At 51.7% G+C, this 12555-nt stretch overlaps 1 protein-coding gene across 1 annotated transcript in view; it reads right to left on the reverse strand.

Moving 5' to 3' along the window:
* IPO9 (importin 9) overlaps positions 1-9614 on the reverse strand; it is a 40900-nt gene extending 31286 nt beyond the window's left edge. Inside the window, exon 1 of the mRNA XM_086476403.1 lies at positions 9401-9614. Within this exon, the coding sequence (XP_086332529.1) occupies positions 9401-9614 (214 nt within the window). The remainder of the gene's footprint in view (positions 1-9400) is intronic.
* Positions 9615-12555: the final 2941 nt, after the last annotated feature.

Here is a 12555-nt window from a genome sequence, read left to right on the forward strand (position 1 = left end):
TTCTGTTACGGTAAATCCATACGCCCCAATCAAAATTGCAACGTTAAGTTCCAGGTAGCTGATAACTACACCAAATACTTCATTTCATTTCCCCAGGCTGCTTAAGAAACATATTTGCGAGGTTTCAATTCCAGAAGCTGTGGAGCAAACGGGATGCCCCGAGGTCCCGCCAGCACAACCTGGCTCCCATGGACAGGTCAAACGTGCTGACAGCATCCCTGACAAAATGTCTTGAAAATTCTTCTCAAAAAGAGCTCTGCAACTTTTCTTAGCAGCATATTTGAGTGCTTCACAAATGTGGTTACTTGAGTTTCTCCTAATATCCACCTCCCTCGTAAGAAGCTTTTCTGGGTTGGGAGGTAATTGCCTCTCACTTTCCCATCCTTACACTGAACATGCCAAGTTCCTTCAACCCTTCTTCATAGAGCATGCATTTTTAAAAAAAAAAAAAAAAAAAAGAGGAAAACCCCCTCTTATCCTAGCTGCAAAAGCAGGGAGCTTCACTCTGAGATGTACTTAACATAATGCTCCTCTTAACTGTAGCAGTAATTACTCTTGTAGCTGCCCGGAACATTCCAGACTCGAGTACAGCAGTGCATTTCAGCCACATTTTTCAAGGGCATAAATGAACCAAGAAGCCAGAATAAATGCAACGGCTTCACATAGGTGCAACTCACTACGACTGTTCTGCAATCTCCACTTCTCTTTGCTTACATGCATTTGATTTTTTCCCTTTACATACAGTACTCTGCACTTGGCCTAAAATCACTGAAACAAAACATCCTACATCATCTCTCCAATTTTCCACCACCTTTTTAATTCTGCTCCCCCAGCTGACTGCAGTGCCACCGCTGGTAAGCCAGAGGCGCACTCACTACCGCAGCGACCAAGAGCTCCGTCTTAAAAGCCCCTTGGGTTTGGCAACAAGCCACCACTAACGTCCCTACACACAGGTTTTCAGCCAACTGTGCACCTTAAAAACATCACAAAACTCTACCTTCTCACTGATAGATGGCCGTTGTGGCAAATTCGTATCGTGAATCCCACTGAGCTCAGATCATTCATACCCAGCACTTGCTTGTTTAAGCAACAAGCCAGCTCTCCCGTCAAACAAAAATTAGATGGATTTATTGAGAACAGATCATATAAAACAGTATTAGCATCTACGTATCCTGTTATGTTATAGATACTGGCAAGCTGTTTAATGAGCTGGTCCAAGAATCTTTCCAGAGACCGAACTTATACTGATTGTTGTACAGCTCCCTGGCTCCTCTCTTCTCAAAGAACTGGTCTATTGGGGTTTTTTTCCCAGTTGGCTGGGAACTTTCTATCTTTATCATGGGTAACTGCAGTTCAAATGTATCTCTTCATAAGCGCTTCCTTCAGTTCACTTTTGTAGATTTGAGATCCCAGAAACATCAAGTCTTCTCCCCAACACAAAGTCTGTAAAACTATAAGACTAGAAACTTTTAATGAAGGGCCTGGCATAGGGAACACTTCGCAAACACCTTTCCTCCCAGCTCTGCTTCTCCTCTCCATTAACCTCAATAGTAGTGAAAGCCAACTCTCCTCCTTCACAACCAAGCTCCACCTACCGCATAACCAGTTTACATAACGTCTTCACCCCCAACTTTTTGGGGAAATTAAGCCGGATCGAACCAAAAAATGGTATTAAGCAAGCAGAGAGGAATAAATGAGCAGGACTTTCTACTGAGTCACTGCCCTTCACATCCTGCCTTATCGAGTGGGCCAGCACCGACTGAGTCCAGCTCGGTGCGTCCTTACAGAGCTGGTTCAGGAGCTGCTACAGGTCCCTTTTGGTTGTCCCTGCTGGGGGCAGAGACAGGCAGCAGCCAGGAAAGAGGCCGTGGTAGCTGCTGCAGCCACCCCAGGTGAATCGACCGCTCCATGGCCGCCGACACTCCAAATTAAAACACCACTCAGTTTGCAGAGACCAGATCTCGCAACCGCAGCAGCATCAGAAATCGAGCCCCCTTTACCCAACATCTGCCCGCCCCTTGCGCGTTGCAGTCCTCAGCTACACAGGCGCAGACAACGCTTTCCAGGGGGCTGGTTTTCAGTAACACCATTATAAAGTAATTCGGGTTGAGAGGGACCTCGGGAGGTCATCCCGCCCAACCTCCTGCTCAAAGCAGGTCAGCCACGAGGTCAGACCAGTGCAGAGCATGGAGGGCACCTGCAGACAGACTAGGAAGAAATACCAAGCAAGTACCTAATGCTCGGCCATAGTTCTTACACACTACAGACGTGCTTCTTTGAGGAACTTCTTCGGCATCCATCATGATGCCAAATGACTACTCTAAAAGCACTCTTTTTTTCAGCACACCTCTGAAAACTACAACTTTATTTTCCTCATTTCTTAGCAAAGGACAAAGATTAAGGCTAGTCTTCTGCAGCATCCGTGATGGCTTCAGGTTTCTCACTTGAAATCCCTTCTTCACAACTTCTCACGACACTCAAGATGTCTGCAGCCTTTCACAGTGCAAATAACAGCATTTGCTGCTGTGAATAACCTTTCTTCCTGAAAGTCAGATATCACGTGTCCCAACGTGGCCATTTCTTGTTTCGACTTCCCTGTTAAAAAATCAGTTCAATGTTAAAATGTTAACTCCTGTTAAAAATTCAGCTTCATTTATCCATTCTCAGGATTTCCACCCATTTCTGCCCATCGTCCACTCTACTGAGATTCAAGCTACAGCCAAGAGACCACCATACAACTGCATATTGTGGTCATGGTTGTAAATTCTCCAGAATCCCTCCTTCCACACAATACTCGGGTTTTATGGCACAAAAAGTATTCAAGGAGGCACCCAAGGCAATACAGAAAATACTCTCAAAGCCATATACACCAAAACATTCATGTCGGGAAGGAGCTGACCATAAGCAAAACCATGCTGAACTGGTGAAGCACAAGCGATGCTACAAGTTTCGTGCAATCATTGTACCTACAGCTGCTCTCCTGATGCAAAAGGACAGCAAACTGTATCACGTGAATATCATCAGAGAATTCGTGGAGTTTTCAAGCATCAAACTAAATGTGCTGAGCCACCTACTCTGGAAGACACTGAAAGAACATTTACAAGACCCGCAAAGCCAATATTCAAATCTGAGATCACGTTCAAATCGAAGCATTGGTTGTCTCTTGCACAAGACTAGTCTCAGAGAAGACGGACAAGAAACTTTAAAGAGGGTCAGCGCACCGAGATTGACACACAAGTCAATTTGCCAAGGTCAGCACCATCCTCACAGCCACCTACATATCTCAGCTTCTGGCAACAAACGACCTTGCAAAGGACTGAGCTGAAGACGCTTTCTTTCCATACACAAGATGTCACAACACAAGCCATGCTGAAGACAGCCTTAGAAACGCCTTTTCTACCTGCACAAAGGGCAGAGAGCAACACACAATGGACACAGGCAAAAAGAAAGGCAATTCTCCAACCTGGAGCCATTCATCTGTCATCACCACCACATCTCCAGAGCACAAGAGCTGATAGCTCAGAGACTTAATACTGTCACCAAACCCACTGTTATCTAACCAGGCAAGCGGGTAGAGATATTTTTCAGCTGTATAAGGAATTTTAATGCCAATTCCTTATCAGCGTAATTTAGAAGGGCGCGTCACAGACACTGCTCCTTTTCATAGGGTCAAAGTACAACCCGCTCCTGGTGGACGTTGACCTCCTTCAGAGTGACACTGTCCCTGCTCTGGCATTCCTGGAAACAGCTTGGCCTTCGCACATGTTCTCCAACGCAGCAAGACCTAGAGGAAGAGATTATTTTCACATGCTACGGAACCATCCTCAAGTCATGCGACGTCAGCCGTAGCGCACACACGTGTACCATCAGAGGTGGTGTATGATGTTACCTGGACAGATCAGATCGAGGGGGAACGGAAACACTATCCCCACTTCACCAGGAACAAGTCAGTGGTGGAGCGGAGCCAAGTCAGACGCACGCACAGCAGCACCGCTCCACAACCCAGAGCTCTCATTTCCCCCGCCTTCCCCCTGAACGGCCTCAGGTATTGCTTTTATTTATGTCCCATTAAAACCTACAGAAAACAAAGGTCACCAGGTGAACTTCCATCTTTCCAGAGACTGACAATAACGCATCTCCCATCCCCCAGCTGTCAGGTGGTGCCTACTCCCTCACTTTCTTGGCAGACAGAAGACAAGGAAGTGAAGCAGGGAAGAGATCGAGTCGCTGGGGGCGTGTTTGGAAGTTGCTAAAGGGGACATGGCAGGAAAGAACTGTCACCATGTCCTTACTCTAGAGCTGATGCCCCGTATTCCTCCAGAACAGCTGTATCGAGTCAGACAGGAGACTCCTCTTGGACAGTGCAGCCTGTTCCAGAGGCTCACCTCGGACTGCGCATTGCTACCCACCCCCTTGTACGAGCGCTGGCCAGATCCACTATCAACCCGCTTCAGGGAGTTCGACTGCATCCGCACAGACAACTGGCCAGCCCCTGCATGGAGGAGCGCGGTGCTAGCACAGGGCAGCACGCAACACGCGGGGAGAGCCAACTGCCATCTTGGCTTAGCCATACTGCACAACCCAACCCGCAAGCAGCTTAAGGAAGGAGCCGAGGGCAGAGCAACGCTTCCCCCACCACACACCCTCGGCAATCTTGGCGTTAGGAACCACCTGAAGGAGCTGTTGTATCTGACCACCGTGTTTACTGGTTCTGGATGAGGTTTTTCTTCCAGGAACGTCAAACCGGTTTTGAACCATTTCCACCTGTTACACCCAACAGCAATGAGCTGCACACTGGCGGAAACAACCTACTTCTGCTTGTTTCAGATTCATTTTCATCTGATCTTAGCTCAACGAGAAGTCACAAATAATCACTCCTCGCTCACCTTCTCTGTCATGATTTTAGAGCCTCCATATCTGCTCTGTCCCAGGCAGAAAAGTCCAGTTATTTGCTCCCTCTGAGAACAGAAGCTTTTCCACACCTCTGTGAATGTCTCGGCGCTGCATTTTTACTGCCCTGCTTTATCCCGCCTGAGAGCAGCGAGCCAGTAACGCATGCGGCACTCGGACTGCAGGAGCATGAGGAATTTATGTCGCGCTTTGTTCTCTGTTCCCTCCTTAACGGTCCATTTGGCTTTCGGAGCACGGCAGAGCAGTGAATGGGTATTTTCAGGGAACTCTCCACACTGACAATGGGATTTCTTCTCCCATTGACAACGGCCAGGACAGCCTGTTTCTAAGGTGTCATCTGGGCTGCCGCCTCCTCCCCCAGCAGTACTTTGCTGACCGACGCTGACCTACACCTACCGTTGGCACACTCGACTCGCTCTCATGAAATCATTCTGTAATTTTTGCCACTGATTCTCACTCTGGCCAAGCTGAGCAGCACTGTCAGCAACTTTGCCACATCACCGTTCACTCTTTTCCACGCAACTTAGAGATGTGCTGAGCAGTCCAGCTTCACATGGGACTTTTGATTATCTCCCTGCAATGTGAAACATGACCAGCCACTTCTACCTCTTGTCTTCAAGCTTTTAATCAGTTATTAATTCAAGAGCTGTTCACAGCCGTTTAGTTTCTTCAAAAAGTTTCAGTAAGGGAATTTTCTAAAAGCTTTTTGGCAGTCCCAGGACTCCTTCAAACAGCTCTTCTGCTAAACACGGATCGGCTCTGCCACAACAATCACACGTACCCTGCCCTACTCATTCCAGCTCTTGACATAATTGAACTATTACAGGCAGTGTAAGAGCCACACGACACACCTGATACAACCCCCTCCACTCCCCACCTCAGAGCCCTTACTAAAAGCTGTCCCGTGTTTACCAGCTTACATATATCTGCTCCCTAAGCGACCGTAGGTGGCAAGTTTTACAGCACAATTGGTACCACAGTAATTTAATGTCTGAGTTCCTTTAAAACTTATGGAGATCCACCCGGTAGCACTTGCTGTTTCAGGTAAACTCTTAAGTGAAACTGCTTCTCCTCATGCTTCATCTTGACGTGGATTCTCCAACGTGTCTCCTGTAGAGGCCCTTGAGCGGGGCAAGTTAAGTCAACACCAGCACAAGGAATTCAGCTTTTCTGCAGCCTTATACTCCTCGAACGTACCTTGAACACTTCGGTCACCTGGGGGCTATCAACACCTCTGAAATCCTTTCTGCATTTGAAACCACCGTGAGTTTTCATGTTATTAACAAGATCTTCCTCAATTTTTTTCCCACCTTCCTTTATTTTTCAGTAAAAGTGCCAGCACTTGTGCTCTTTTCCAGTGCCCTCATTTTTATTTTCAGCATCTTCTCCACGCTGCGTAACGACACCACATTTTTTGTTTCACTTAAGTACTTCTGACACACGATCTACATTTCTTTACCTCAATAACACGCTGTTGGCAAACACTGTATTCCTTTAGCTCCTCCTCTTGGTTTTTGCAAGTTTCTCCATACCAAAGACAGCGCAGAAAGGAGAATATAGCTTACTCCTCCCATGCTGCTTGAAGAGAAGAGAGGAGGCACCACAGAAGCACAGAATACTTCAACTGAAAAAGACCTCAGGAGGTTGCCGGTCCAACCCCTGCGAGCAAAGCAGGACCAGCAGTATCAAATCAGGGTGCTCAGAGCATTTTCTAGGCAGGTCTTGGAGATACTCAAGGACGGCAATGACACAGCTTCTACAGATAGTCAGCTCCAAAGCTTTGCTGTCCTCATGGTGAAACAACTTCTGCTTATACCCAGCCTGAATCCCTTGTTACAGTTTGTGCCTGTTTTCCTTCATCCCTTCCCACCCCCAGTGTCTTGACCACCTCCTCATAGTTACCAGATGCTGCTGTCAGATCCACCCCCAAAACCCTCTCGTCTCCATACCAGAAAACCCCTCTCCCCCAGCGCCTCCTCACGTGGCAGTGCTGCAGTTCCCCAACCCACCTGATGGCCCTTTGCTGAACTCACCCCGTTCATCGCTGTCTTTCTTGTACTGGGGAGATGGGAGCAAAACCCGACAACTATTCTAGACGTGGTCCAACAAGTACTGACCAGAGAGGGCTGGCCACTGCCTCTGATCCTCTTCACACAGCCCGGGATGCAGGTGGCCTCCAGGGCACACTGCTGGCCCTGTCCAGCTCACCGGCCACCAGGATTTCCAGGCCTTTTGCAGCAAAGCTGCTCCCCAGCCAGGCAGTGCCGGCCCCGCATCCCTGCGGCGAGTCCTCCTGCCCCAGGTGCAGAACACAGTATCTGTCCCGGCTGAACTTCAGGAGGTTCCTCTCAGTCCATTCCTGCAGGGCTCTCTGGATGGCAGCCCTGCCCTCAAGGACATCAACCACCTCCCCTCCAGTTTGGTATCACCTGCAAACTGCATGGGAGGGCATCCTGCAGCCTCCTCAGGTCACGGGTGCAGGTCCTGCAACCGCAGACACTCATTGGGTGACTTTAGGTTATTTGTAAAACAGGGAAAAAACAGAAGTGCAGATGAATCCGTTCCTCTTGCCCTTAACGTTATTCAACAAACGTAACTGTTGCATTCCTGGGCTCTTTGGGACATCGCCTGGAGCCCTCAAAAAAATATTCTTTTCTGGAAATCTGTTACACAAACCATTACACAAACTTGATTTCATTTATTGTAGTAAGATTCAGACTGTTTGGGAAAAAAAGGTTGCTGCTGAAGAACACGCTGCCTATAGTAGCTTTGCAAGGCAAAGGCTCTATGGGTCAATGAACCTCACAGCACTTCCAGACTCGTACTACTGCAATGCCGTCGAATTGCTCGTTAAAACCTCCAGTAGCTGCGGTGGCAACACACAGATCTCCCCATAATGCATCAAGGGCAACTTAACCTGAGAGAGTTACAAGCCCACGGTAAGGGGCTGCACAGCAAGAAACATTTTATCAAACAATTCCCCTTCCTTTCATCACCCCAGTCTCATTCCCAAAGTAAAGTAATCGCAACACTATTCTTGACCCAGTCACGTCCTTACACCTTCCTTCTCTTTACCATCAACTTCCTTTGACAACATTTCTGAGCTAAAGTTCAGGAGCAGAAAGACTTCAAAACACTTCACAAAACACTTTCAGAATGACACAATCAGGCAAAGGTAGGGCAAAATTTCCAGGAGGGTCCACAACCAACCAGCCAGGCCACAAGTACAACTTTGGGCCAAGGGCTGCAGCACCCTCCAGCACCCAGCTCCCGTCACAAAAGACTACCTACAGACCTTCCAGTGGTTTCTACAGATTACGTATCTTTGGGAAGGGTCATAAAATTTAAGCTGAACTGAAACAAAACATTACCCTCAAGAGTTTTTTAAGTGTAGCTTCCACCCAGGAAAAGCAGCAAGTGCATGAACTAGCTTAGTGCCACCAGAAAAAGGACAGACGAGTAATGGAATAATTGGAGACACTGCTTGGATTTGGGGTCCTTACTCTTTTAAGCTCTGTCTCTTTTCAAAGTCACAAGCTGGTTACCACCCAGCTTCAGCGTCCTGCACGTCCTTAGCTTTCCATGACAGACAATGAAGCCCCGGCGAAGGAGTTTCACGCAAGAACTTCTTCACTGTGAGGGTGAAGCTGCCCAGAGCAGCTGTAGCTGCCCCCTCCGTGGCAGTGCTCAAGGCCAGGCTGGATGGGGCTGGGAGCAACCTGGTCTGGTGGAAGGTGTCCCTGCCCATGGCAAGGGGTTGGCACTGGGTGATCTCTAAGGTCCCTTCCAACCCAAACCATTCTAAGTCCATGAAGACAAGGATATAGCTACATCCTGACCACGCTCAACCTAAACCACGCCACGTACAGGTGATGACCTGCAGGACACGGGCACGCACCAGCGAACACACATCCAGAGGTGAAGATCACTGTGGGAGCGGGACGGGCCCTGCCGACAAACGCGCAGCAGGAAGCCCCTCCGTGACCACAGCGTGAGTAACCCCCGAGCTCAGCCCCAAGCCCACTGCTCCACCATCCCACCTCCCCCTCCACGGCCTCCCCGTTGCCAGCGCTCCTTGGTCACCCACTTCTCGCACACCCTACGGCCGCCTCCCTCCTGCCCCACCGACGAGAGCGGTGCCTTGAAGAGACCTGCGGCGGCTTCGCCCGGTGACCTCCGCTGCAGGCCGGAGCCAAGTCCCACCGGCGGACCCGCAGCTGACCTCCCGAGGCAGGGCAGGGGCCGGCTGCGCCAGAGAAGCCAGCCACACGCCTACCGCCGGTAGGAAAGCTGCTGCCGCCGCCGCCACCGGCTGCTCCCCGCCGGCCCGAGCGCTGGAGCTGGAAGTTTTCGGCCGAGGCCAACGCGCGGCCACGAGGCGCCGGTACCGGGAAACACTCGGGGAAGGCGGCAGCGGCCTTTCCCTACCCGGACGCCGCCACCCCCCACCCCTTTCCGTTCCCCTCAGCGCGGCGCGGCCCTCACTCACCCTCCGTCACCTCCAGCACCTTCACCTGCTCCTCAGCGGCGGCGCGCACCGCCTGCACCGGGCACAGGATCCCCGTCAGCGTCTCCACCAGCGCCTCCTTCAGCCCCTGCGCCACCGGTCCCGGGCCTGGCCCCGGTCCCGGTCCGCCGCCGCCGCCGCCCCCTCCTCCTCCTCCTCCTCCTCCTCCTCCACCCGCCGCCGCTGCGCCCGCCATCGCTGCCGCCCCCCCCCCCCCAACCCCGCTCCGCCACCGCCGCCGCGCGCGCCAAACGCACGGCACGCACGCACGCGCGCACACACAGACACACACACAGCCCCCCCCCCCCCCCCCCCGCCTCACAGAGGGGGCGCTGAGGCTCCGCCCGCCGCTCACAGCGCCCCCTGGCGGAGCGGCGGGACGGGGCGCTGTGAGGGGGGGGTGAAGGCGGGAAATGGCGGCGAGCGGCAACCGGGGCCGAGGCAGCGTCCGGGCTCCCGCAGAGCGCCCTCGGCGCTCTGCGGGAGCCCGGACGCTGCCGAGGCCCCAGAAGGGCCCCAGCGCAGGAGCCTGAGAGGCCCCTTTGTGCTTCAGGGCCCGTATCGGTGTGGCGAGCTCCCACCCGTGAGCCCTGAGGAGTTGGGCAAAGCCATTCAGGGCCTGGAGAGATCTGTACTGAAGGGCCGGATGCAGCCACCCGGGCCGAAACAGCTTAATTTCGCTTTTAAGTGAGTTTTCCTTGCAAAGGCGATGAGAGGGCGGCAGGCAAAGGGGGTTGGAGTCCTTCCTGCCCTGCTTCTGCACGTGATTTCGGTGCAGAAGGGGCGAGGGGACACTTCAGGAGGGCACCATGATGGTCCTCGGGCTAGGAGGAGCTTGAGCATAAGGGACAGGGCTGAGCCCAGGGGCAGCTTTGCTCTCGTCCCCGAGGTGGGGAGCCTGTCTGCGATGGCAGCTCAGGCTACAGCTGTGGAGCTCCAGGGCAGTAAAGTAAATTGAGCCTCGCGTTCTTGATGCAGGGTTGAGGAGTTCTGTCTGTGGTGCAGGGTTGGATAGCGCTGTCCCTGATGCTCAGGGGAAGCAGAAGAAAGTGGGCTGCCACCACTCAGTGCCAGTCAGGAACAAGGCAGCTGTAGCTGCTCTCAAGCTACAGCCACACCGACGCAGGCGAGCGAAGTACTGCTCTGCTTCCATCTCTTTGTTTTCTACAGCTGTTTATTTAGGAAGTATAAGCAATTTTACAAATCATTACAAGGACCAAAAAGCAGCATTAACATACACAAAATGGGCCTCTTACCTGAGGGACAGTGATGGAGTTGCATTTGGGTGCAGTGCTAGAAGGTCTGAGGAGATCCCATGCACTTCGTGATGCTCCTGGGGATTCCTCTGAACCGAGCGGCTAGTCGGTCGTTAACTTTTCTGCAGCAGCACGAGGGCGATCAGTACATGAACACGCCAGTGCCAGGGCTGGGCCCGGGAAGCACGACAGAGGCCGCAGTCGTGTTAAATAACCCCCTCCCGCCACTGGCTGCATTATCCACTTTTGACTCCTTCCCTACAGGTCTCTTGAGACTCAGATTCCCTCCAGCCTGGGGGAAGTTCTCTTTCCACAGAAAGCCCGTTGTTATTCTGGTCGCAGGGAGGGACTGTTTTCCTTGCCCACACCCCTTTCTGCTTGGGGGTTATCAGGTCATTACCTGGTAATACGATGTGCGACCACTAGGAGTAGTTGGGTTTAATTTTATCCTGGTGCTATGGAATAACTAAGTACACCTCGTCACTTGTTCCCTTCCTAGAGACATCCTTTCCCAATCCACCCATCGCTCTTTTTGTATATTTTGTTATATTCCAAGACAGCTTTGCCAATCTCTTCCAAGCTGGAGTCCGTTCCTCTGGGATAATGTGTCCAGTCACATTCTCTCCCACCAATATGTTTTTAAATGTTCCTGTCAAGAGCGATACAAGCAAATACTCCTATAAATCACACATGTAACTTTTGCAACCTGAGTTCAAAATTTTTCACTACAAGTAGAAAGAGCAACTCGAGATACTACAGAAGCCAAAGCCAGGGTTCAGCCCCCTGCAGCCGCAGGTCAGAGGCGACTGTCCCGCTGCACACCAGTGCTGCCCCCCGTCCCACAGCCGCCCCGTCCCTGCCTCGCTCCAGCCCTTCCCCCTAAACTGAACAGGGCCAGGGCACATGTTCAGGCACTGCCCCGCACTCCCCAGTTTAGGTTGGTATTTTTGAGGGGAGAAGCGCCGACTTCAGCCACGATGCTCGCACCCAGAGGCAGAGAGTGGGCCTTGGCGCTGAACTGCATGGCCAGGGCGTGCACAGCCCCGGTTCCTCCGAGCTGCCCCGGTCATCTCTCACTTGAGAGTCCTCCACAAGGTGAATAAAGATTATTTTTGTCTCTTGTTCTTCCCAATCCAAGATGCTGCTTCTGCTGGAGGAAAAAACTACGTATTTACGCAGGGTGTAACTTGCGCTAACCCAGGGCCATCTGCTCACCTCTGCACTGCCCCACTCGCTCGGCTTAGTGGGAAACAAGTGAATTCCTACTGCACCCAAACCAGCGAGGTGGGCCCAGGACTCTCACACCAGACCTTCCGCTGGCCCCTGGGCTGGCTGGCTGACAGCAGAACCCCCATGTCCGTGCGAGCGTTTGTGATCGTTTTTGTCCCTTCTTAACAATCGGAACCATTTCCTCCACGCTTACGGACATTTTGCAGAAAACGAGGATGCAGTTTAGGGAGAGGAGGGGTAGTGCAGAGCAATCCTTCCATATTCGTAGAAATTACTTTTATTTGAGTCTTCCAGGCCTTTTCAGGTTTGAATTCCCATCCGTTTTGTACCTTGCACGTCACGCGTTTCCTGCACAGATGCTCCCTGCGCAGCCAGCCAGCTCGGAGCTCGCCTTTCAAAGGCCGCACGTTTTGCCTCAAAGCCGAACGGGTTCTGACATTCATCTTTTCTTCGGTGTGCCTTAGGGAAGGACATTCAGTCACCACAAAAACATGACATTCTTAGCAGGAGAAGATATTTTATGATGAACTCCTTGTTTCCTCCTGTGATGTTTCAACTCCTGGACAAGGCACGCAAGCCCTTGAGCCCCCCCACGGACCCGTGCCAAGGCAGACCCCACAGAAAGATGCGCAGCTGACACGGGAATGTTGT

Source organism: Leptosomus discolor, chromosome 21, assembly GCF_034619465.1.
Source record: "Leptosomus discolor isolate bLepDis1 chromosome 21, bLepDis1.hap2, whole genome shotgun sequence".
In the NCBI taxonomy this organism is placed as follows: domain Eukaryota; kingdom Metazoa; phylum Chordata; class Aves; order Leptosomiformes; family Leptosomidae; genus Leptosomus; species Leptosomus discolor.